The 27,006-nt window shown below is 46.9% G+C and overlaps 1 protein-coding gene across 7 annotated transcripts in view; it reads left to right on the top strand.

Moving 5' to 3' along the window:
* PRDM11 (PR/SET domain 11) overlaps positions 1 to 27,006 on the top strand; it is a 65,200-nt gene that overhangs the window by 27,117 nt on the left and 11,077 nt on the right. For 4 of the 7 annotated variants that reach the window (XM_064452273.1, XM_064452275.1, XM_064452274.1 and 1 more), the window contains exons 4-6: positions 728 to 990; positions 1,497 to 1,564; positions 23,867 to 24,054. In XM_064452273.1, the coding sequence (XP_064308343.1) occupies positions 728 to 990; positions 1,497 to 1,564; positions 23,867 to 24,054 (519 nt within the window). Of the gene's footprint in view, positions 1 to 727; positions 991 to 1,496; positions 1,565 to 3,242; positions 3,307 to 23,866; positions 24,055 to 27,006 lie in introns of those variants that run through there. The other 3 variants (XM_064452276.1, XM_064452278.1, XM_064452279.1) reach the window with 3 other exon arrangements.

Genomic DNA, 27,006 nt, shown 5'->3' with positions numbered 1-27,006 from the left:
TTTGGGGTGGGAAGCAGGGAAGGAAAAAGCCAGGGACAAATGTGCATGCTCTCTTGAAAAGACCAGCACATTTGATAGGGAGGCTGTTGCACAAAAGAGCTGTCCTTTGTGGGGCTATGCAGTGGTAGGAAGATAGGTGGAAAGCGTGCTGGAAACATAAAAATGCACATGGGAAAACCCCCAAGAGTCAAAGGCTTGAACTTGGAAACTGTGAAGGAAGCATTGCACAGATGACGATTTTTTCCCTTCCCCCAAGCACAGAATGGAGGCTGTATGACAAGGGTATTTGTTTTCAGGGATATTTGTTTTAGCTCCCCTCCGGTGTGTGGGGCATCAAACCTTTTGGCTAGAGGACATCTCTGCTAACCAGTGATGTGCAAGGAGCCCCCAATCTCTGTCTATGCAGATGGCGATGAGGCCTTTCCCTGTGTGTGTAGCCGTCAGTGGTGAATCTGTGTAGGGCACCAGGGCTCACACAAGCACAGGCTTTGGTTGGGCAAGTGTGTGCTGGGGCAGACCCCTTATTGAGAGATGTCTGGCGAAACAAGTGAGCAGCCAGTGAAGTGTCTGCATGTGTGGAGGGTTTGGGGAAGGGGCTCAGCCGGTCTGGGGGGAGGATGGGGAGCTGGGGCGTGGTGTCCCGAGTGCTGTGCGTCCTATGAGCTGCATGAGCCTGTATGGGCATCACGTCTGCCCAACCTAACCCCTGCTCCCCTCACACCCACAGTCTGCGAGTCCTGCCAGGAGTACTTCGTGGATGAGTGCCCAAACCATGGCCCCCCGGTGTTTGTGTGTGACACCCCAATACCCGTTGGCATCCCTGACCGGGCAGCACTGACCATCCCGCCTGGAATGGAGGTGGTGAAAGAGCCCAACGGGGAGAATGATGTGCGCTGTATGAATGAGGTGATCCCCAAAGGTCACATCTTTGGGCCGTACGAGGGGCAGATCTCTAGCCAGGACAAGTCCACAGGATTCTTCTCGTGGCTGGTGAGTGATGTGTCTCCCCAATGAAGTGATGCCCCAGCCTTGCAGCTCAGAGCTGGGGAGCTCATGGGTCTGTGGAGCCAGACCTTAGAGATATCACTACCTCGATGGATATTGATTATAATGAGTTATAGGTGGAAAATAAATTGAGAGCTGCTGATAGAAAATCTGCTCATGCTTTTCTGTCTGTAAAATAAATGTGTGTCTCAGTCCTGTCCTGAAAGGAAAGTGAATCTTTTTTATCTCAGGGCTGTTAACAATTCTGTCAGCTGCGTCCATAGTTAGTTATGGATATTTGTACATAGGAAAATGCGTCTCAGTCAGTTTGGAGTAGCCTCTGCACACATATCCAGGGCAGCAGCCTGTAGTACTAGGAGAGCTGAGATTCATGGTGTAGAGTTTCATGTCCTGACTTAAGCCTGGAACTGAAGCAGAGATTTGAGAGTTGTAGACCTTCTCCTGTCTGGACCAGCTAGTTGACAAGCTGCATCTGTCCTCTTGTTCTGCAGATTGTTGATAAGAACAACTGCTACAAATCCATTGATGGAACGGATGAAACCAAAGCAAACTGGATGAGGTGAGTCCAGTTCTCTTCTGCCTTCCCTTTTGGGGCTCTGTCTTCCAGAGAGAGGCCATCAAACACTCCTTGTTATTTTGTGTGACAGAAGAACAAACCAAAATGCCACCACTTCTTCTGTAAAAAGTGTGCTTGTGCTCCTTCAGTATTTATTGTGATGAGAATCCTTTGGAGTCAGGTTCAATGAAAAGGACTAAAACAAGGATGTGTGTATGGAGGATGACTATTTTCTGGAATGAGGACAAATGATAAAGATGATCCTATTTATCCACTCTTAAAAATGCTGACAGGTCTCACCTTTTTTATTTTTTAACTTTATGTTCAAATATTTGCAAAATTCTTTGCATTATTCCCAAGATAACATTTTATTCTGTTGGGGGATTTTTGTCCTTTCCCATTTGACAGGCATTGAAAGAGATGCTCTTTTTTTTTCTTTCTGGGCTTCACTTGAAATAGTTGTCTGTGTTGGCTGTCATTGGTAGTGTCAGCTTTACTGTGTTAGGAGAAATATGAAGTGAGTTGCTGCAGCTCCCTACGCAGAAATCATGCATGTGCTTGCGCTGCCTCTGCCAGCCCTGGGTCTCAACAGAGCAGAACCCAAATACCAGTCAGTACTGAACCAGGAGTGGGGCTGGCTCTGGTTTGTTAACTGCGGCAGCAAGGGAACATGTTTAACCACGATGCAGTGCTTCAAATATTGGCATAGGTCAGCAAAATATAGGTCACTTTTGCCACCTCCTGAGGCAGAGGTAAAGCACTGAATTTCGTGCGTATGGCAAATCAGTGGAATGGGACATCTCTGCATACTGTGGCCTGTCCCACTTCAGGACCAATCCTGCTTTCAGGGGTGAATTTTGGAAGCAGTTGTTGTCAAGAAGGCATTTCATACAAGAGTAAAGCAGCATGGGAGTTAACTGGTTCGTTGCCCTCGATGCCTAGGACTTTCAGTTGTTACTCACTAAGGGAAGAGCAAGCATGAAGCACAGGTAGATGCAAGACTGACCTAGCTGGTCAAAGCTGGTTGCACCACTTTTGCTCCATTTGAGTCTTCACATGGATAGCAGCTGCTCTGACACTTATATTCATAAAGTTCAGCAAAGGATTTCATTTTTTCTGTGAGAATTCCAGCCATTAACACTTGTTCACCCCTGGATGAGAGAAAATGCTAGAGCTGGACTAAAATCCGATGATGAACTCTTCTTCCTAGTGCCATGAACATAAGCTTGACATCTGGATTTAAATGGGCACTACTTACAGTTCCAGCACCAAAACCAAAATGTTCTTGCCTGAACTTATATTTGCCATGGTTAAGTCTTGAGGCAAGTGTGGTCTGGGCCATTCTGTACAGCCATGAAAGGCGAGGAGGTTACGGTTTTGTGGAAAGGTGATGTTTGCAGCTCTTATGGGGAAGTATGTATCAAAGGACCTATGTAGGCTATACCAGTCTTAGTGATCTCTCTGGTTTTACTCTTGAAAATTGCTTCTAATAGCAGTACTATGTAGAGTCTGACAGTTCAAGTGGGGACAGTAGTCCTTAAAAAGCTTTGGTTTTGTTTGTTAGTAGCTTTCAAACCGAGGTACACTTGATATCCTGTGCTAGAACATTACTTGTTATGGAGATGACCCACAGAAACCATACCTCCCGGACGCTGTAGACAGCGCTTTTTTTGTTTTTCAGATGGTGTTCTTTGCCATCACTCACAGATGGAGTGCTTTGCAAAGCAGATCTACTCACCCTCTGGGTAGGTGGGTATGGCATGGGGAGGGCAGCTTGGGCTGACTCCTCTCTCTTCTTGTAGATCTGGCTATTGTTTTTGTTGTTTGACTACCACATCCAAGTCCATTTTCATGTTCCCACTGAGGACAATGTGTATATTGCAGCACTTGCTGGTTTAATTTGAAGTGGCTGTTTACCCAGAGCAGTGGATGACAGGGAGGAAGGAGTACGAAGTGTAGCAGATGACGAGGCAATGGTAACATCCTCTTGCCCTTTCCCTCTTCATTCATTCAGTCAAGACAAGCTCCTGACGCTGGGAGCATGTTTTCCTAAGCTGGCTGCTGGCACAAGAATAATGCGCCCTTCATCTCTGTCCAGAGTAAAGTGCTGTTGTTTCTGATGCTTTATGAAACTCCATGGTTTTGACCTGCAGGGATGTGTGCAAACTTCTTCCTCTGTTTTTATTTTTCTGGGGGCCCAGGGTGACTGATTACCATGGATTGCAGCAGTCCTCAAGCGAAATTGGTGCTTTCTCAAACACAAGCCATAAACTGCTGCTGATGGGAGTTCATGGGGCTTCTGAAAGATTGCACAGAACCAGGTGTTGTTCCTGGTTACTTCTGAGGAAATTCTGTTATGCAGTTGTTGGGGACCTTTAAGAGGAATGGAGCTGACCAAAAAGCAGAAGTAATTCAGAAAGTCCAGGAAACATCCCTCTGTGTGTATATCACTTGGCCCAGATGGAGATGCAGGATAGGAAGCACCAGCAAACTGGTGGTGCCTAAGCAAATTGTTGAAGTGCCTCACTTACGGGGTTTCCAGGCTCATTTTGGCATTTATAGTCTGTATCCCATACACGTGAGTATCCAAGTTCTTAGGCTTTTGGAGCAGTTCAAATTCATCCTTTCCCTCAGCCCATGTGGAAAGGCTGGTGCAAGACTTCCTCATTTCTTTCTCCTTTGGCTTCCTCTCTGCTTCTTTTCCCCTCCAAACATAGTAACAAAGAGGTCAGAGGGAGCAAGATTGTCTTGTATGTCTTCCTATGCCTCCTTATAATGGAGATGTCAGCAATTTGATCTCCATACAATAACAGAGCTTAGAAGGAAGCTCTGGACAGGCACTCCAGTGGCCTGTTCAGAGCAGCACCAACTTAGATCAGTAGATCTTTTAAGTACTGAGCTGCTGTTTTGACTTTACAGAACCTTTTAAAAACAAAAATTTAAAAAAATTCAGGGTTACTGTGGCTGCCCATGTGTTCGGGGGAATAAAAGCCACCACCATGTGCACAGGTCATTTTGTTGAACTTCATAAACTGGTCTCTGTTACCTTGCAGCAAATGTTCTTATGCATTGCAGACTGAAATTTATGCAGAGCAAAGGGATCCTAAAGTACTGCAGGACTGTGATCCCTGTAAAAAAAATTCTTCAGGGCTCGAAGTGGTTATATGCTTGCTTCTTAGAGGCCAAGAAAAGTGGAGTCAGCTGATATCTTTGTGGGGTAATCATTAAGTGCCCACTGTCACATAGTTTGCAACATCACATGTGTTTTTAAAGAAACAGCTGTACAGTCTTGCACTTTCAGATTGACCTGGGCTAAGGTGTGAATTCGCAGGCCCACAGGTGGGGCTCCTCTGGAGCTTGCTAAAACCCGCACAGCATCCCCAGAACAGTACTTCCAAATATCAGTGACTGCTTCTAGAGGCATCCTGCATGCTAGAGGAAGTGCATGAGGGGAAAAAGATAAGGAGGCTGTTAATGTTAATGTGCCTGCTGGGAACCTAACATTAACTGAATTTGTGATTAAAAGTGGCCATAACTCATTACTCTCTGTGTGGTGAGTTTGGTGTTGGAACACTTAAGTTATCTTAAATAGTTTTGACCCAAGTCATGCTGGACTGAATGAGGGGAAACCCTGAAATCTGGATATCCAGGTCTACCACAGGTTGTTCTAAGTGTACTTGATGGGGTACCCTGTCTGGGAAGAGCAAAAAGGGCTCTAATTCCCCATTGGTGCAGCTCTGCTTGTGATAGCAGCCATGGGTTCACCAGAGAAGGGTGGGCGCAAGGTCTCCTGACCCTGCCAGTGGCTCTGAGCAACTCCGGAGAGCCTTCTGTTCTGCAAGCTTCCCTCTAGCCAGGGGCACTTTGCAAAATACTGCTGTTACTCCTTTTCACCAGAGCAGCTTGTCAGTGGAGGTTTGTTTCCACAACATGGAGGCACTGATGACACTGTGCAGTTGTGGGTACCTGAGGAGAATATACATGAAACCCAGTTTTGCTGAATGTGATAAAAATCAAACTGTAAATCTTCCCCTCCTCAGTGTTCCACGTAGCCTTTTCCCTCCTTCCGATATTCAGCTGGAGAACTCATTTTCACTTTTAGGTTTGAGATTTTCTTTTCCCTTGAGGTCGGTGTAGCAAGTGCTTTGCTGGCTCTCCATCATTTCATTACCATCTTCCCTAAATGCTTCTATCCCTCCATAAATAAAGCTCCACCAAAACAGTTTCTCAAGGATGCATTTACGTTTGTCCCATTGAAATGCATCTGTGCACTTAGCTCCCAGCTCTCCCTGTATGTGGCCTGGATTTGAGCAGCATCCTACTAGTTTTTCAGCTTTAACCAAGATTAACAGGTTCTGAACACTTACCCCGATGGAGGGCAGCAGTGTCAGTGAGATTTGTTAAACAGCAGAGTAACAGCACTAAGGAGAAACTAGAATGACATCTGACAAGGGTCACTCTGCCTTTCAGTAGATTTTTCTTAGTCCGCAGCCCACAAGCACCTTTCACATGAGTGCACCCCAAACCATCTCTCTTCTGTTGGGCCATGGCAGCGCTGAAAGGCACCTACCTCTGAGGAGGTGCCAGCAAGTGGGGAAGAATGCTGACGCCTTTGCTTATACCAACTTTTCAGAAAGTATTCTGGGGTGGCTACAGTCTGCCTGCCAGAGATAGGGCATTCAGCCAAGATTTTAGGATTAAAATAGTTTTTTGAACGAGGAGGGTCTGACCTATCCCAGCCAGAGTTTATTCCCCTAACACTGCAAAGATGCTAATAGTATTACTATTAGATAATGATATTACTCTTAGATAGCATCTTTGGTTTCATTTAATTTGAGACCATAAGTAGAAAGAAAACTAACACATGGGGAAACAATAGATTTCCCTTCCATGTTGTCACTTCAGAGTTACAGTTGTTAGGTGTCCTAATCATTAAGATGTCTTATTTCTTGTATGTTACATCTTAATATCCTTTTTAAACATTAATTTTCTAGGCTTGTAGTGAGGTTTTTGAGGTGATTTACATTAGCACTGAAGTGTTCTACCTTGCATGAGTGTTGTGTTCTCCACCATAACTCCATGCTGATCTAAATTTCTATCTGAGAACTTACTTTGAAAATATTAAGAACTGTATGATGTAAGCACCAAAAAGGTTTACCTCTTTCAAAAAGTTCCCAACATCCCGGCTTTTAATTGTTTGAAGATGTGTAAAAGCAGTCTTTTGTAACGTGTAGCACTAGAATAACCATTCTGGCATTTTACTTCTCTCTGCTGTAATTCAAATCAAGGCATACACCAGGTTTTCCCGGCAGTTCTATTCCTCTCTGGCCTCTGATCTCTTCTGTGCTGTTCTGCGTTCTTATATACAGGCGTCCATTGCCCAGGCTGCAGGTTATTCCTGTGTCCACAATCCCACCTTGGTATGTGCAAAGCTACGTGATCACACAGTTTGTTTTCTCCTTCCCTATTGAATAGATCTGCTGTTGTGGTTCAGCTGCAACTCAGCCCCACACAGTTGCTCGCTCACTCCCCCACTGGTGGGACAGGAGAGAGAATCAGAAAGGTAACGTTAGTGGGTTGAGATAAGAACAGTTTAATAATTAAAATAAAATAAAAAAACAAACAAACAACAAAAATGCAATGGAAAGGAAAACAATGAGAGGTGCAAAATCTGGGGTGGGTGGGGTGGATGAACCACCAAAACAAACCGCATGCAACACAGCTGCTCACTGCCCACCGACCCGATGTCGCCACTCCCCGAGCCACAACTGTCCCCCTTAATATACTGGTCATGGTGTCACATGATATGGAATGAACCTGCCATTGGCCAGTCGGGGTCAGCTTCCCTGGCTGTGGCCCCGCCCCTCCCAGCCTCCTGCCAACACGGCAGAGCGCAGGAAGCTGGAAAGGTCCCCAACTACCACAGGCACCACAGTGAAGAGAATTAACCTCTTCTCAGCCAAAACCAGCACATTCTCCATCCCTTTTTCCATACCATTTACACCATGCCCAGGTCCCGTACGATCCAATACAACCTCACCGATCACCACCCCTCCCGTTCCCATCCTTTAACATAATACACATGGACAAGTCTATGGACCTTCCCTGTAAAATGTCCATTGAGTTCACCCAGTCCATGACTCTGGGCTCCATCCGTTGTATCAGTCTTTCAGGGTGGCAGAGATGGTGTGTGTGGCGTTGGGTTGCTGCATACCGAGTCAGTCATCGTTCCGTCACTGCTGCACTTTGCTTGTTTCACAGTTTATCTTCCATGGATTGGGAGGCTTGTACTATGATATCATTGATACAACACAGAGATGACACACGATATTATACAGCAGTTCGCATTGTGCCATTCAGTTCATTGGCTGTTTTTGCCCAAAATCAAATCCCCTTGAGGCACACATCGGATTTCTCCATCCTCCCGCATCACCCACCAAGTGCACCCAGGTCCTCGAGCAAAAGCAATCCCACGAATGGGTTTGCCTTTGCTTGAGGCAGGAAGAACCCAGACTGTTTTGCCCAGCATATTTTTTATGTGCACTACAGGGACTCTATCCCCTTCCACAACTTGTAGGATTTCTGACTGGGCAGGGCCAGCTTGATTGGCAGACACCCTCATGTTGACTAACCACGTGGCTTTTGCTAAATGTGTATCCCAGTGTTTAAATGTTCCACGCCCCACTGCTCTTAGCGCAGTTTTTAACAGTCTATTGTACTGTTCAATTTTCCCAGAGGCTGGTGTGTGACAGGGGATGTGATACACCCACTCAATACTCTTTGGGCTCTTTGGCCCAGGTGTCTCTGAGGTTATTTTGGAAATGAGTCCCGTTGTCTGACTCAGTTCTCTCTGGGGTGCCATGTCGCCACAGGACTTGTTTTTCGAGACCCAGGATAGTGTTCCGGGCAGTGGCGTGGGGGACAGGATATGTTTCCAGACAGCCAGTCACTGTTTCTACCATTGTAAGCGCATGGTGCTTGCCTTGGCGGGTTTTGTGGGAATGTGCTGTAGTCAATTTGCCAGGCCTCCCCATATTTATATTTCAGCCATCGTCCCCCATACCACAGAGGCTTTACCCGCTTTGCTTGCTTGATTGCAGTGCACGTTTCATATTCATGGATAGCCTGTGCAATAGTGTCCATGGTCAAGTCCACCCCTCGGTCACAAGCCCACCTGTATGTTGCATCCCTCCCTTGATGGCCTGAGGTGTCATGGGCCCACCGAGCGAGAAATAGTTCACCCTTATGTTGCCAGTCCAGATCAACCTGACCCCCTTCAATCTTGGCAGCCTGATCTACCTGCCGGTTGTTTCGATGTTCTTCAGTGGCCTGACTCTTGGGGACGTGAGCATCCACATGCATACCTTTACAATTAGGTTCTCTACTCGGGCAGCAATATCTTGCCACAATGTGGCAGCCCAGATGGGTTTGCCACTACGCTACCAGTTGCTCTGCTTCCACTGGTGTAACCACACCCACAGGGCATTTGCCACCATCCATGAGTCAGTATAGAGATAGAGCACTGGCCACTTTTCCCGTTCAGCAATGTCTAAGGCCAGTGGGATGGCCTTTACCTCTGCAAACTGGCTCGATTCACCTTCTCCTTCAGCAGTTTCTGCGACTTGTCGTGTAGGACTCCATACGGCAGCTTTCCTCTGCACCTCTGGTGCTTTCCCACAAGGCGACAGGACCCATCAGGGAACAGGGCATACTGCTTTTTGTCTTCTGACAGTTTGTTATAGAGTGGGGCTTCTTCAGCACGTGTCACCTCGTCCTCTGGTGATATTCCAAAGTCTTTGCCTTCTGGCCAGTCCATAATCACTTCCAAGATTCCTGGGCGACTGGGGTTTCCTACTCGAGCCTGCTGGGTAATCAGTGCAACCCATTTAGTCCATGTAGCATCAGTTGCATGGTGTGTAGAGGGGACGTTTCCTTTGAACATCCAGCCCAGCACTGGCAGTCAGGGTGCCAGGAGCAACTGTGCTTCAGTACCAACCACTTCTGAAGCAGCTTGAACCCCTTCATATGCTGCCAGTATCTCTTTTTCAGCTGGAGTATAGCGGGCTTCGGACCCTCTGTATCTCCGACTCCAAAACCCTAGGGGTCGACCTTGGGTCTCCCCTGGCGCTTTCTGCCAGAGGCTCCAGGTAGGGCCATTCACCCCAGCTGCAGTGTAGAGCACATTTTTTACATCCTGTCCTGCCCAGACTGGCCCAAGGGCTGCTGCATGAACTATTTCCTGTTTAGTCTGTTCAAAGGCTTGTCGTTGCTCAGGGCCCCATTTGAAATCATTCTCCTGGGTCACTTGAGAGAGGGGGCTTATGATCAGACTGTAATTTGGAATATGGATTCTCCAAAAACCCACAATGCCCAAGAAAGCTTGTGTTTCCTCTTCGCTAGTTGGTGGAGGCATGGCTCTTCTTTTGTTGATCACATCCATGGGGATCTGATTATGTCCATCTTGCCATTTGATTCCTAAGAACTGGATCTCTCGTGCGGGTCCCTTCACCTTACTTTGTTTTATGGCAAAACCAGCTTTCAGAAGGATTTGGACTATTTTCTTTCCTTGCTCAAAAACTTCTTCTTCTGTATTGCCCCACACAATGATGTCACATATGTATTGAAGGTGTTCTGGAGCTTGTCCCTGTTCCAGTACAGTCTGAATCAGTCCATGGCAAATGGTAGGGCTGTGTTTCCACCCCTGGGGCAGTCGATTCCAGGTATACTGGATGCCCCTCCAAGTGCAAGCAAACTGTGTCCTGCACTCTGCTGCCAGAGTGATTGAGAAGAATGCATTAGCGATATCAGTTGTGGCATACCACTTGGCTGCCTTGGACTCCAGTTCGTACTGAAGTTCTAGCATGTCTGGCACAGCAGTACGTAGTGGCGGAGTGATTTCGTTCAGGCCATAATAGTCTACTGTTAGCCTCCACTCTCCATTAGACTTCTGCACTGGCCATATGGGACTGTTAAAGGGTGAGCGGGTCTTACTGAGGACTCCTTGGCTCTCCAGTTGGTGAATGAGCTCATGGATGGGAATCAGAGAGTCTCGACTGATGCGATATTGCCGCCGGTGCACTGTTGTGGTGGCGATCGGCACCTGTTGTTCTTTGACCTTCAGCAGCCCCACAACAGAAGGGTCCTTCGAGAGACTGGGCAAGGTAGACAGCTGTTTAATTTTCTCTGTCTCCAGAGCAGCTACACCAAAAGCCCACCTGTACCCTTTTGGGTCCTTGAAATACCCTCTCCTGAGGTAGTCTCTGCCAAGGATGCACAGAGCCTCTGGGCCAGTCACAATGGGGTGCTTTTGCCACTCATTCCCTGTTAGACTCACTTTGGCCTCCAATACAGTTAGCTCTTGGGATCCCCCTGTCACTCTAGGAATACTGATGGGTTCTGCCCCTATATAGTTTGATGGCATTAGGGTGTACTGTGCACCAATGTACACTAAAGTTTTATACTCCTGTGGGTCGGATGTGCCAGGCCATTTAATCCACACAGTCCAGTAAGCCTGGTTATCCCTTTCCTCCACCTGGCTGGAGGCAGGGCCCCTCTAGTCCCAGTCATGGCATTCACAACTCACTTTCTGTAAATGGGAATCAAGAGTCTCTCTATTAAGCTCAGAAATAAAATCAGCACTTCTGCTCCTCTGTCTGGGGACCTGCTCACTGGAAATTGGAGCAGCAGCTTTCCTGGCAGAACCTCCCTGAGTGACTGTTCTTCCTTGCAGTTCACATACCCGTGCCTCTAGGGTCGTTGTAGGCTTTCCATCCCACCTCCTCATGTCCTCTCCATGGTCACGCAGGTAGAACCATAGGGTGGCCTGTGGTGTGTATCCTCTCCTTTGAGCAAAAGGGTGCTTATTCCTAACAGCTGAGACACTACTCTGTAGAGGTGGGGAGCAGGACATGTCTTCTTTGAGTTGCTGGCCCTCTTGGGATAGTTTCTCCACAGCAGAGACTAGTGAGGAAGAGAGATTTGTTTCGTAATCCCGGAGTCTATCAGTCACCTCTGCCACCGTTGGTGCCTTGTCCCCTCTCCAGGACATTACTGCCAATGAGTTTGCATACAAGGATGGTGCGCTCCGTACAAACTTCCGCCACATGGGTCATGTGCACTCGGCTTCATCTGGATCTTTGGATGACCATTGATGGTCCAGGTCACCATAAATCACCTCAAGCACGGCTAATTCCCTTAGATGCTGAATGCCTTTCTCTGTAGTTGTCCATTTTCCTGGGTGATATGTAACATCTTCTTTAAAGGGATACCTTTCCTTCACTCCAGACAGGAGTCGCCTCCAGAGGCTGAGGGCTTGTGTTCTTTTTCCAATTGATGTGTCAATTCCCCCTCCCCAGAAAGGGAACCCAGTTGTTTGGCTTCTTTTCCCTCTAATTCCAGGCTACTGGCCCCATTATCCCAGCATCGGAGCAGCCAGGTGGCAATGTGCTCACCTGAACAACAGCTGAAATCTTTTCTCATATCTTGCAACTCACTCAAGGACAGGGATCGGGTGGTCTCCATTTCATTTATGACTTCTTCCTCCTCTCCTTGTGATGGCCCTGCTTCTTCATCATCCCGTTCTAAACAAGTTGATGTCCGCTTCCAATATTTCGTCTTGTGTATGGAGGCGACTGATACTGGCATGGGCTGATTCTCTGAGTCAGCTCCAGTACTTGTCGTGGGGGTTTGAGTAGCCACAGTGCTTGTCCTGGGGGTTTGAGTGGCCACAGTGCCTGTCACTTTGCCTTTCAATCCAGAGACCTTCTCTTCCCCTTGGGAGCACTGAATACTGTTGAGCAGGGCTCAGTACGCATGGGCCAGGCCCCAGCACGTTGCAGTGATCTGTGTCTCTGGAGTTCCCAGCGTAACAACATACTTTCTCCAAACATTCCAGTAGTTTTTCAGGATTCTGCACTTGTTCAGGGGTGAAACTCCAAAACACTGGGGGTGCCCACTGCCCTAGGTATTTGCCCATGCTGTCCCACATGCCCTGCTATTCATCACTATCAAGCCTTGGGGCAGATTTCTGGGTAATATTCCTAAATTGCTTAGTCAAAACCAAAACAACATGCCCAAAAACTAACAATAAGTATACCTTAACCACCCAAGGATGTTCAAGATACAAAAAGGTTGTTGTAATAAAGGCAGAGACATCATAGAAAAAAGTTGCAAAGATACCATTCTGTATTTCCTCCATATAAAATCTCTCCAAGGAGGAGGTATAATTGCTAATCACCTCAACAAGGTGGTATCCAAAGTACAGTAAGGGTTTCAGCAAAAACCCGAAATACCAGACAAAGCTGAAAACCATTGGTTGCGTAACAAACCTCGTAGGCAAAACGTTACTAATCACAGCAGAACACAGCAGGCTAAACAAACCAACACCAATCTTTAACACAAACTGCAAAAATGACAACATGGTGCTGTGACCAGCAGCTGTTATTATCTCCAACCCTTGAGCCCCGCATTTAGCTGGCAACTCAGCCCCACGCAGTCACTTGCTCACTCCCCCACCGGTGGGACAGGGGAGAGAATCAGAAGGGTAACATTCGTGGGTTGAGATAAGAACAGTTTAATAATTAAAATAAAATTTAAAAAAACCAACAAACAACAAAAATGCAATGGAAAGGAAAACGGAGGCACGAAACCCGGGATGAGCAGGGGGGATGAACCACTGAAAGAAACCACATGTGACACAGCCGCTCACCACCCGCCGACCCAACATCGCCCCTCCCCGAGCCACAACTGTCCCCCTTAATATACTGGTCATGGTGTCACATGGTATGGAATGAACATCCCATTGGCCAGTCGGGGTCAGCTTCCCTGGCTGCCCCTCCTGGCCTCCCACCGACGCAGCAGAGTGCGGGAAGGTGGAAAGGTCCCCAACTACCACAGGCACCACAGTGAAGAGAATTAACCCCTTCTCGGCCAAAACCAGCACGTCTGCCCCTTTCTCTTCCCCGCCCCTCCCCCCCCAAAAAAAAACCAAAACCAAACAAAACCACAACAAAACCCAACCACAGCAACCCAACCCTATTTAGGACTAATGTCTTGTTTATTTTTCAAGTTTCCTTTGACTGGCTGGAAATATTAACACAAACACACACCCCTCTTTGGAAAAACTTCTTGTTCTCAGGATGGATGCCTCTTCTCAATGGGCTGAGGCTATGAATTTTTCACTTGAAACACTGGGAACTGGGAGCAGGCATCTGTCAGTGGCAGTGACAGCAAAGCCTAGCCAGGCAAACCAAGTGGGTGGCCTCATTCCTTTTGAGAACAATAGGAAATGGCAACCATTTCTGGGTGAAACAAGAGCTTGCTGTGCAGCAGACAAACACGGGATGTGCAGTACCCCTGATGCTGAAGAAAAAGACTTTTCCTTAGGAAGTGAGTTGTAGAAGTTGCCTGTGAGTCTAGTCGAAATCTCCCTCCCCTGAAAAAAGTCCAATATAATGTAGCGTCTGCATGACATCCTGCAAGTTTTAACAGAAAGGGTGGTGTAGACGTTTCCATTGCACGTTGTGCTAGGCAGAACAATAAGATATATTTCAGGCCTCTAAACTTCCTCAAGGACCCATTTTTGAGTAATGTCACCGTAGAAGCTAATTCATCAACATGAATGCAAGTTCTCATGCTTTTTTCTGTGCACAAACTGAAGCAAGTGATGTGAGACTCTACTGAAACGCTCATACCTAAGGGCATCAGACGAAGTGTAAAATTTCAGTTTAACTGTAAAGCTGAGAAGGTTCCTTCATACTGCTGTCACTTGGTGGTTTTTGTCTTAAGCTTGAAAATTGCCTCTTAAAAATAAAATGGCTGTCATTTCCTGTGCAATTGAGGAAAATTGAGACGTTGTTGCGGGTGGGGGGAGCTGGATCCCACCGAACTCCTCTGTGTCAGTGCCATCCTGGCGAAGTGGTTGGAATCAGGGGGATACTTTGCACTGATTTCCTTTTACCCAGTTGTGCTTTGTGGGATGTTCAACGCAAGGAGCATGGCTGAATGAAAGAGGAAGCCCAAGTTTTCCAAGGAAGAACTGGACATTCTGGTCACTGAGGTGACCCGGAATGAAGCCGTGCTGTTTGGGAGGGGTACAATCATCAGCATGGGATACCATGCTGACAGGGGCAAGATCTGGGAAAGCATAGCCAGGCAGATCACATCAGTCAGCCAGGTCCCCAGGTCTCTAAAAGACATTAAACACAGATGGGATGACATGAAGAGAAGGACCAAGGACAAACTGGCAGTCATGCAGAGGTCCCTCTCCAGCCCTGGCAGCATGGGGCAGCCCTCAGCCATCATCCTGACTACCCACAAGAGAGTCATCGAGTCGACGCTGCATTCATCACACCAGATGCAGGGCTTCCAGAGAGCGGATCTGGACGTGGTTGACAGCCCGTCAACAAGCTGTAAGTATCATTGCCTTAACACCTCTTTGTCTTATGCTTGCATACCTCAGTTTGACACCAGAAGAGCATTGTGTGTTTTGTGAGGTGCTGGGTTGCCTGTCAAGCCAGGTCCTACTGCTGTGTTTGGTTTCAAGACAGCCTGCTCTGGTGGTCATGTGGTCTTGAGATGGACTGAGGGAAAGCTGTTTCCAAGTTAAGATCATCTCCTTTATCTATTTAGTCCTTTTCCATACTATCTTCCAAGGGTAGATACTGTTCAGATTCCACTTTCTTAATGGGTCATAAGTCTGAACTAATCCTACAAGTGAGGGAACGTCTGTAGTTGAAGTGCAACTACTTCCAGTCTGTGAAAAAGTGTAAGGGATTAGGAGTTCTTCATCTTGCATGTACCCCAATAATACAACAGTGCTGCCGAGCTGAGAACCATGTGCCAGTCACTAATGGATCACTGCATGGTAACCATCTTCCAAGAGGGCTGTTGGGTGGGCTCGGTGATTGCGGGTGTTTATGCTTTGAACCCAGGCCACTAATGATTTCTCACTAGTGGTCTGAAGGCTCAGCACAAATGCTGTGAAAAAGGTAGATGGTAATGAGTCCCTTCGTTACTATTTTTTAAGAAACTACTGGCCCTGCTTCTTCTAAGTTAATCTTCTGACACCACAACTCTTGGACATCTTCCAGTGCTGAACCACAAGCTGCTTTTTGCAGGTTCTTTCCCCAGTTGCATACATACAGTTTTCTTGTGTAATGGTGCAACTTCTTGAGCTTTTAGGGATACAAAGGAGAGAAAGAGGGGATAGCTTATCGGGAAGTGCGTGGGTGGCACTGTCCTACAACATTAGATCTTATCTTGTATCTGAAGCAATGTTGTTAGTGGGGAAGCAAGGACAAAAATCTTCAAGAACTGACAAAGTGGGACTTGGTCATTCTGTGCATTTCTCTTGGAAGCCAGTTGTGCTATTTCAGAGGTAAAATGAATACAGCTTGTGCAAGGAGATAGTGGGCATTTGCAACAAGTCACAAGTCAGGTACCGTCTCTTCTTACACTTGATGTGCCTGTACCTGTGAACTGGCACATCACTAGATATTTATCAGACTAATGAGAACTTTCCCATGGTGTTTTGCTTTGGTTTTGGTTTTGCATCGAGTATACTTGCCCAATTAATGTAGGATCCTGTTGCTGCTACACCTGACTGCCTGGTTCTCTTAGCGATGCCAAGCCACATAGTGGCTTTGCAGTACAGACTTTCTGAGCAGCAAATACTATGCCTTTGCTTCTCTCAGTGCAGAGGATGAAAGAAATGACACAGGACCAGGGTTTTGGCAGGAGGAACCAAATGTGTCAGGGTGTTCTGAGCCTGGACCGAAGGCCAGGAGCTTTTGCCCCTCTGAAATGTTGGAGTGTTCTAACTAGTTATGGTTTTGGAGAAGGGGAGTCATTGCTACTGTCTGAAATGGATTTATCTTCTAGTAATGAAAAATACTGTGTACGAGATACCATGACAGCTTGGATTCCTCTTTGGTTAACTGAGTTTGCCTGCTCTTCAGGCCTCTTATGACTGAGCTTGTCACCCAGATGCTAATGTTGCAGCACATGCATGTTGAGTTATGCATCAGGAGCTACAGGCTTGTCTCAACTGGCAGACCGCGGGGAGGGGTAAACTCTTTTTCCACGTGCTTTGAGATACCATGAAACAGAAGTCAGAGTTGTGAGGGATTTCACATTAATAATTCATGCTTCCTCTTCTGTTTAAGCTGATGAAGATGAAGAGATGCCAGGCACTTCTTGGGAACACCGCTTCTCATCCCTGCAGAGGGCCGGTGCAGGAGCCAACCAGCTCTCTGGGCCCTCCTTCCTCCACACTTCTTTCTCACCAGAGCACTTGGAAGCTACCAGCCAAAGTCGGGAATTGCACCATCCGTCCCTGCGCACCACCTCATCCTGCAGACCCCTGCACCCCTGCACAAGGAGCCCACCCCTCTCCAGCTTCAACTGCCAGCTTCTCCATTCCCACACAAAGCAGACCTGTTCAGGCAGTTCGGTCAGGAGCTGGTGGCTATTCACAGGGACATGGCAGACAGCATGCATGTCATTGGGCAGAGAATGGCTGACCTCACCAGCCAGGTTGGCCAGATGTGCCAGACCCTGTCAGAGATCCATGATGGGGTCCAGGCTTTCTATAGGATACAGGATCCTAGTGTCATGCAGGGGTCTCTTCTGCAAGCAGCTTGCTCAAAACAACCACTGGAGCCCAGTGCAGAGTCTAACCAAAACCCCCCAAAACAGACTCCTCCTGCACGGACTACCAGGTCACGAAAGGGAAAACACCATTTTTAGTCTGCTTCATGTAAAGCAAAAAAGGGTGCCCCTTCATGAGCTGCTGCATGTTGATGTGGCCTCTCCATGTGTATCAGTACTCTGTGGGGAAGGTTGACAGCTGCCCGACCCCATCCATCCCTCTGCTGGCTAGCAGAGCAGTATGAATTTTGGCAGCTGAATAGTAGGGCTGGCCCTCTGCAGTGGCAAAGAGGAATCTCAAATCTTACAGAGCTTGGGATGTAGGACATCTTTCTGCTCATAGAGATGAAGAGTTTTCAGTGGCTTCCCCATGCTTTGCACGCTCTATAAACTAAGAGATGCAATAGGAATCATTATCTTAATCTCTCTCATGCCTGTGAAACATTATTTACTGAGACAGTGTACTACAGAGCTCCCTTTGCAATCAACCCACAAACTTACCCTATTACTGCCTTCTCATCCTCTTCCTGCAAATTAGTACATGCACTGTGCAGAGGTATATCCTTATGGCTCTAAAGACTCTTATTGCTCGTTATTTTTATCTTGTGTTCAGCAATAATGGGCAATCCAGGGCTTACCTTGACTTACGCTCAGTTTTGGGGAGAGGGGTGTAAAAGCAGAGCTTGTACAGGGCAGAAGGCATGACGCTAAGGACGTGAGGACAAGTCTGAGCACTTTGTGGTTTTAGACTGCTGAGAAGGGCTGCTATGGCACGTGCCTGGGTGCTGCAGTACGACATGCACGTATATAAAAAAGTATAATCTTTGCTCCAGTCTCAAACCTGTACCTACCCTTCACAATTGCATCTAAATTGCTATTATTTCATAATATCACGACATTTAAACAGAATTGTATGATATTATTTTTTTGCATGTGATAATCTTCAGTTTTGAGCCACTCATCCTCTTCAAAATATGAGAGACTACACAAAAACAAGGAAAGATATAGGGCCTGCTTCTGACCTTGTGTTTGGTTTGTATCGCTGTAATTCTGCCAATTTCAGTACAGTTACTTTGCACTTTCTCAGTGTTACTTAGGGTGGAATCTGTACTGTGTTCTCCTATCATGAAGTTTATAATCTAAATTCACAGCTATATAGGTTAAAATCTTAGACATGTTGGTTTTGTACTGCTTTCTTTACCCCCTACAGACGCAAGAAAGAACTATTTTACAACATGCTTTAGTGCTGTATGAGGCTTCTATGTACAACGCTGATTCTGAAACTAGGCTTTAATAATGTCACCCTAGGTGCCATAACATATATGTGGCAGCTTTTTTACAACACATCTGTCTTCTACTTGATTTGCACATCTGCGCCTACCATGCTGCACTCATATCTGGAAAAATCTGGACCATCATCTTGTCATGTTTCAGCAGGGAAAATGGCCAAGGTGTTACACACGCATACTTAGCACACTGCTGCTCTGTGGGCTGTCCGATTGTATATGGAGGTGGGTTGCAGGAAGATATTCAAGTTAATACGAATGCCTGTCATACGATGTCTGGGCTACAGACTTGGCAAAAAAGTTGGGTAAACGTCAGCGGGACTGAACATAGGCAGCGCAGTGTAGCAGAATGATGGCTTGTTTTATGTGATCTTGAAGGATCTTTAATCTGTCTGGCCTGTCCTTTGAAAGTACAGTGCACTAGCTTCTCTTCTGGAAAGCTCACTGTATGCTGTCTGCTGTGTCAGGCATTCCTGACGTGGTTTTCCTTTTTTTCTTTTCCATTGTTCTGTAATTCTAATTCAAGTAATTTGTTTTTAGTGGTGCAGTAAAAGGCTCAAGGAAGCAGAGGTCTGGTAAGGAGAAAAAACCTCCTTCCTGAGGAATGAACAACGCTGGTTTCATGCAGAAGACATTCTTCATAGTGCAGGTGCCAGACCAGGGCCATACTCGCTCACCTTCCTCTGAGAATGTCGTTTTACTTCTGTTGTAACATTTGTATTCTGCAAAAGTCACAGTCTCTCTTCAATTGAAGGGAAGATTGGGAAATCTGGTAGAAATGGATCTAATTTATGAATCACAGAGAACTGAAAAAATGGTGATATGTTTTAAAGGCTTTCTGAGTCAATACAGTGCTGCTGCTATATATTAGAAGTAATATTTTATATTTTTATATTTGATCCCTGGTGATGTTCTCCCATGGATATACTGATAGGTTTAGTTCCTCTGATGTTTTCAAGGGGATCCAGTCTGGGAACTCTCAGGTCTGCAGAGGAGGATACTGCCACTGGTGCTGGGCACTGGAGGGAGTTGGCATTGTCGCTGCCATCAGTTTGCCCACAATGATGTGTTTAGAGAGAGAATCCTGTTGTCCTGGCGTAGGATGTGCAGCCTTCAATGCAAACCCCCGGAGGCGGGGCTTTGGTCTGGAGAAAGGACCTTGTACTATAAATTGCCTGATGTCTCCCCCAGTTTCCTCTGTAGACTATTACAGATTGGCCCAGATGTGAGGATGTATCTCCTGCCCTGTGTAGACCCCTCAGTGGAGTGGCTTTTCTATACTCGCTCGCAAAGGATACTCCCTCCTGCACCCATCACGTTAACTGGCTGTTGAAGTAAGTGCCCATGTCAAAGCAAACTGCTGTGCTCTACACTATATCTCCATGTCTTGTACATGCTGAAAAAATTCTCTCTTTAAAAGTATTTTTGTTAAGAATGCAATAAATATATGACACTTTTAACACAGCTGTTGCTGAGTCTTTTTTTCTCTCATAATTTTTGCCTGAACTGGTAACAAGCCTGTCACAGATGCTGGGTCTCCTGGAGGCACTTGATGTCAGAGAGCTGAGGCAGGGTTTGTGGTATGGCACCCTGTCGTGTCTGCCTTGGCTGGTGGCAGCTCTCTTGTTTGGGATCTCCTGCCTTGGCTCTGTACCTGATGTTGTTTTGGGAAAGGCCACTGGCCTTTTCCCTGCAGTACTCTGCCCTGGCAGGGTGTCAGCGGAGCACCCCCAGGGCCAGCTGGAGGGTGAGCAGCAGAGGAGCCAGCAGGCATGGGGGAGGCATGGGGCAGATCGGGGGAAGGCGGGCAGAAGTCTGAACCTCCCTCCAGCTGCGGGGCTCTCCTTCCTCCTTGCTCTCTTTCCTGGCTGCTCCGTTCCCATCCTGGGGAGGAATGGACCTAGCTGCCAAAAAATTCTTTCATGTTTTTCTGGGCCTGCTCACTGGGCCATCCCAAAACTTGGCAATTTGGTGTCCTGAGTGGACTGTGGCTTAGAAAAAAGGGAGATGGAGATATTTTTTTGCTGCTAGCTAGAAAGGCTGTGACAATGCTGCCTTGCAGATCAAGGAGCTGTGCCTGCAACAGCCATGGGGTTAATCCAAGCCCAATCGCTGCAACAAGTCATAAATGGTCTCCATTGGTGCAATGGCTGGTCCTAAGTAGCCTGGGCAGAATCCATGGTGTTCTTGAGCCTGGCTTGACCCAGGGACTGAGCAGGACTTGAAATGACCTATTTGCAGCTGGTGGCAATGCCTGTCTGCAGGAACAAGAGCAGGTCTGGGTGACTGGGTCTGCCCCAATGGCAGTCCCAACCCTGCTCTTCCGCTGGGGATCTCTGTCCCCTGGGAAACCTGCTGTGCAATCGGGGCCGTGCCCATCTGTGCACAGTACTTGCGTCAGCCTAGCTGTGCCTGTCCTGGGCATCTAAACTGAGGTAGCCTTCTTGCCTCAATTCAGCTTGAGTGTTTGACATCAGGAGTGGGACTGGCTGCTTTCCAGCCTTTGCAGGAAGGGTCGCTCAGGACATGAGCGCTTCAGCCTGGGGAAGATGTGTCTGTGAAGGCAGGCTGGTACAGCCTTTCCTCAGCAGGCAGTTTGTGCCCCTGCCTTGCCAAGCAGACTGCTGTTTTGTGGAGTGATTTCCTCTGTCCTTGGGTAAGCACCTGCCTCTAATCCATGGTGTGCAGCGGCATGAGGTATCTTAGACCAACAGGTGGAATTTGGGTTTTATGCAGTACTTTGTAAGCTGTGTCATTTGTGCCCCTGGAGCCCAGGCTGGGCAGCGCTGGTTCAAAAGCAGTTCATTTATATGGATGATCTCATCTCCATTTAACAGTACCTCAGGGAAGTATCACAGATGTAAAGCTTCCTCTCAGAGCATAAACCAGTTACTGGCTGCGAGTAGCTGTGAAGAAATGTGTTTATGACTGGATTATTCTACAACTGTCTGTTAAGGGCCTTCTTCATACCTCCTGGTGAAATCAGCAGCAGCGGTCACTGCAGGATGCTAGATGAGAGTGGGTGGCTGGGCAGCATGCTGCAGAGCTGCAGCAGTACTGCAAGCTCACACCTGCCAGCCTGTGCTCTCCTCCCAGCTCCCCACCATGCCAGGAGGTAGCTGGAGCCACAGGACATGGGCAGCAGAGGTGGCGGACGCTCTCAGGCAGAAACTTGGAGAAGTTTACAGGCAGTAGGAGAGTGAACAAGGAAAAGCAGGCTCATGCTTAATAAACTACTTCATAATAAAAGTGAGCCCTGGTGGGAATAGTTAACCAGGCTCTTCCCTTCCCACGCAAAGTTGTATTTTAGAGAATTTTCTAAATCTTGATGTCAAATGCAGTTTGCTGGGAATGTACTGGACCGTTCTACCGCTGCCCTGTGAATTCCTCAGTGCCACTGTCTGTGAGGATTCGGATCCTGTATGTTGTGTTAAGGAGCTGTGAGCAACTTCAGGGTGATAAATCTCTGCAGGTAACCAAGCTCCTTCACAGGGGCCACCTGGTCTTGTCATTGCTCCAGCTCATGTTTGGGCAGCAGGATGCAGAGCAGCCGCAGGGTCTGTCCTTAGCTCGTGCTAGGAAGCATCCTGGCATTTTGCTTGGACTGGGGAGAGCTTTTCCTAGGATCTACTGTTCTACAGGGCATCAGACAGCACATTGCTGTATTTCAAGGGTTGTATATCTCACGTCTGTCTGAATGCCTGATACACCTTTGGTGGAGTGATTACTAACACCCAGAAATGACAGCCTGGCAGTGCAAGCTGTGTGCCATTGCAGGACCTCCTTCCCACCATGCTACTCCAGGCCTCTGTTCCGTCTCAAATATACAAACTGCTGGTTTAAAAGTTCCTCTGTTTTGTGACAAAAAGTAAAATAAGGGTTAACAAAAGCCAGTGTTCGGCTAATTGTGGCAGTGCCAGAGCCTGCTGTTTAAATAATAACTGAAGATTGCAGAGCATACTGGGTAGCACACATTAGGAAAAATACAGCTGACAGCAGGCACATGCACAGTTGCTTAACATTAAAACCAGAATTGCTGGAGCCCTAGGCAGTCTGAGACACTGCAGACTTGTTTTCTGTGTTTTGCAGGAAGTTTCACCAAGTTTGTGACCTTATGTGTGTGGGTTAGCGTGATCAAATGCAGGAGGGCTTGTGTCTTTATCTGTGCATGCAATGGCCAGAGAAGGCGAGAGCATTCAAGAAAAAATTAGTGGATTTCTTAAGCTGAAGAAACACCTCTGAGCTATTAGGGAATGTTTGGGCAAGGACCAGTAGCAGCAAACATCAGAGGAGCCATATGCCACTTGTCTTCATTAGTGTTGCTGTGGCAGGGTAATAAAGGCAAATGGCATAACAGAAGAAAAACCTTTTAGCTGTGAACTGTTCAGATCTGCTTTTGGGTCTGTACGTACCATGACAGAGCCTCCTCCTGGTCCTGGGTGGGTGTTATGAGCTCATGTTGGTGGCAGCTGGAACTGGTATTACAAAGCCTTTTCCATGTCCTCTAAGTAAGAACACGGGGAGTATGAGAGCAAATAGTATAATCCTAGCTATAGATCTCTTCTTATCAAGCTGCATGGAGAGCCAGTTTGTAGTGTGAATTAATACGTTTCTGTTGAGCTGAAATTTAGCTGTTTAAATCAGGAAAACAAACCCCATGCCCAGAAAGTGATCTTTCTGTCAACACTGCCAGGAGATGCCCACAATGTGGTACTGGGCTTTCCTGAGACTTGCAGGGCTGCTTCTATTTTTATGTTACACCCCACTGAACACCCAAATGCAAAACCTCCCAGTACTGGCATGTCCTTTGTTTCCTTTTGGACAACCAGCGAATACCCCCACGCACATTAGGTGTCCCTGTTTCTGTCCTGAGTATCTCAGTTCTGCTTGTCAGAGAGGAGAGAAGCAAGTAAATCTGGTTTCTGCTAAAAAGGGTTTAGGAAAGACACAGGTAGAAGGACCCTGCCATTTCCAGATGCTCCTGAGAACAAAGAAGGAGGCCCTGGGATGTGAAGCGATGGTGGGGAACCCAGAAGTCCTTGTTTCCATCACTAGGCAAAGAAATTTCTGCCCATGAGAGTCTGTCACCATTACTGGCAGAGGTACTCCTTCAGATTGGATGTACATTGCTGTCATCTCTTCTACAGCAGAAATGGACCCACTGGCTTAGTGTTCCTCAGGTGTCCATGCTCATTGTCCTGTATCTCTGGCAATTTGCACACCATTACTTATGATTCATGCTTTCCAGTCTGGCTGTGTTGGCGGCTCTCTCTGAAGATCATTCTGGCTTCATCATGGTTGTCATTCTGATACAAGGGGGGCACAGGAGAAAAGTTTGTGCTTCACGCCTCCCTTGTCATCTTCCCCTCAGGTACGTGATCATCTCCCGGGAGGAGAGGGAGCAGAACCTGATGGCCTTCCAGCACAGCGAGAGGATTTACTTCCGTGCCTGCCGTGACATCTGCCCCGGGGAGAAACTGCGGGTCTGGTACAGTGAGGATTACATGAAGCGGTTGCACAGTATGTCCCAGGAGACCATCAACAGAAATCTCACAAGTGGTAAGTCTCCTTTCCACCCTATCCCTGATGCCCTTGGGCTGCCACACTTGTTGGACTGAGTGTGGTGCATGAAGCAGGTGATGCACAGGCTATGTGAGGAGAGCTGCATTTCTAGAAGCAGAGCACCTCTGGGTGAGAGCTCTACATGGCATGGATGGGTGGGTGCACAAGAAGAATAACATAACCCCTGTCATGGAGACCATGAAAGAAAGATCTATGCTGTGTCATGCCGTGTCACGTGTCATTTTGTGTCATGTCATGTGTGTGTTGCAAGGGCCTGGTGCAAAGCCCAGGGATCACAATGCTCCTCTGTCACAAGACTTTCTGGCCTGAAGATTGCCAAGCTGGTGGTCCTATAGACAGGCATTAGGTTTTTCTTCTGAATATGCTGCTTCCTCTGGCTCCTGTGAGCAGCCTGTTTGAGGGAGCTCTGGTTGGTTTTGTGTGCATATGAAAGAGAGATTTCCTTGGTGTGTTTGTATGTCCATTTCTTCGCTTAATTTGTCTCCTCTTTCTTCAGAAAGATAATTTGGGATCAGCGCAACATCAGCTAGAGACTCCTTAGTCTCACAACCTTAGAGTGTGTGTACAACGTACAGGAGGCTTTGTTCTTGTTAGGCTGATTCTTCCCTGGATAAAAATTGTTATCTTTTATCTTCAGAGTAGCCATGCTAGAACAAACCCAGCGGTCCTATAGGTCAGTGTAATGTTCTGTAATACAGGAAGCTTTAGAGGAAGGCAAGAATTCTTAATGCATCTCTTCATCTATACTAATCTATACTGAAGCTAATTAAAGGCATTTCTTTCCAGGCCTAGCCACAGAATGGCAGGGCCTCAGAAGGGCAGCCACACTAAATATAACTTTCTAATTAAGATTCCTATGTATATTGTTACACAGCTGCTGTTGCTGCCTTGACTTGGTAAAAGGTGTCTCCTCTTTAATCATGGGGTGGACAAGATGTCCTGAAAAAGCTTGTATCCTCCATCACCTTGGAGTTATTATGCATTTGCAGTGTTACATATTGATGACTGTAGTTGGGCAATTCCCACTTCTGAATTAATGTTTGAATGTGCTTTTTTATGTTAATAGACATCACTGAGTGATTAGGTACAGGCTGCAGTGATTTTGCTGCATCCCATGCACACATTAGTTGTCCAGATGCCTTAGTACTTTCTGAAAGTATGGCAAGAGAAAGACTGTGCCCTTGGAGCATCTGCTTTTGAGGGGCATGAAGGCTACGAATGATTGCCCTGCCATACAAACATGCCTTTAGTCATGATGCCATGGTTTGCGTGAGCTGAAATTGTAGCTCAGAGCCTGCTCTGTGCTATGAATGTGGTGAAGATCAGCTTCTGGGCTCCTCAGGACCTACCATAGCCTACCACACACTCAGGTAGAAACCCATGTGACTGCAGACATCATCCTAGAGACCCCCTGATATCTTGCTGAGCTCATCCTGTGGCAAGCTAGGCTCAGCCTGTGTTCGCAAAAGGAGTGCAGAGACGTTATTAAAATGGAGCATCACTTGGGCTGTTGCTAGACTTGCGAGACATCACAGCCTCAGCTGGGAGGACACTGGGAGGCAGTCAGGGAGTGGCACCAAAATCTGTTGAGTCACCTCCTATTTAAAAGTTTCCAAATCCCCTGCAGATGAGCCTGTCGAGTGAAGTGGCATGCTTTATTAACTCACAGAAAAATAACATGGTTCCCAGGTTTTGTTTCTGTTGGTAGTTTCTGACCCGCCTCATCAATGGAGTTGAGATATGAGGGATCATCTTGCAATTTCTAGCTTTTCTATAGGGCTGAACCACTTGGTTGGCTGAGGGAAAAAAGTCACCAAAAAAGAAGGATCCATTGCCTGAATCCCTACCTCTGCCAGTAGTCATTATAGTCCATAATGGGAAATACTAAGACAGAGGCTCAAAGCTTTGCCCATAGAAATTCTCGTCAGTGTGTTGAAAATGAGATTTGTTTTTATGGATTTACTCAAGAAGTGGCTGAGTTTGCCAGCCAGTATCAAAATCCAGTGCAAAATCGCTGCCTTTTGGGCCAGCCCTTTTTATGGTGCCTTACTCTAACTCTTTCGAGTCTTGCATCTTTTCTGCATTCTTAGCATTGCTGTCCTTAGAGAGGGAATGGTAGCTTTTGCTCCGTAAGTCTTATGAAAGCAAGAATACACTTTAAAAGCAAACAAAACCAAAAATCAGCATAAAGCAGCGTCTTGTTTGGGAAGCCATCAATGCTTGAAGTTATTTACAAGATAGAAGAATGATGGAAATTGAGCCAAACCTATCGTCTTTTGAATTTCCAGGTAAGGAAATCTGGCTATTCCCTTTATTTTAAGCAATTAATAATTTATATAAGGTTGCTTTTATTATTGTTTGTTGTTGGTTTTTCTTTTTTAATTACTGAATGGCCACTCTCTTAAAGAGACTCCACCAGGACAAGCTAGATGTCCCATCCTTGGAGGGCATTCACCTGTTGTAGCTCAGTTGACAATGAGTACCTTGGGGTTTAAGAGTGCAAGTTATTTTTACTTGAAGCAGCCTCCAAACTGAATGAGAGTAAAGGGGCTTGCAAACTTTGTGCTGTGTTGTGCACAGATGCTGGGGTTGTCATGACACAGTCCAAATCTCTCACTGCACTGCTGTACACTTGATACCTTTTACCAAGTCAAAACAGACACAGGTCTTCCAGCCTGCCAAAATGGCACTTGGGCTCTGGGCTTTAGGTTCCACTGCGATCAGTCATTCACCTTGTAGTCCTCTTTCAGCATAGGTTGGTTATACCTTTAGGTTAAACAAGCTGCCTGTAGTTTCTCTTCTCTTTAAAGTGTGTGGGTCCTACTCTGCTGTGGCTACCCAGGACTGTCTCTGTTTTTGCAGATGTGCCCATTAGCAGGGCTCCTCCTCTCATGAGCCTCGGTTTCCACTGAGTTGTGTCAGTTCCCT

The sequence above is a fragment of the Phalacrocorax carbo genome, chromosome 5 (genome assembly GCF_963921805.1).
Source record: "Phalacrocorax carbo chromosome 5, bPhaCar2.1, whole genome shotgun sequence".
Lineage (NCBI taxonomy): Eukaryota > Metazoa > Chordata > Aves > Suliformes > Phalacrocoracidae > Phalacrocorax > Phalacrocorax carbo.
The sequence above is the reverse complement of the archived record's forward strand: the minus strand, read 5'-3'. Positions and strand labels throughout refer to the sequence as shown.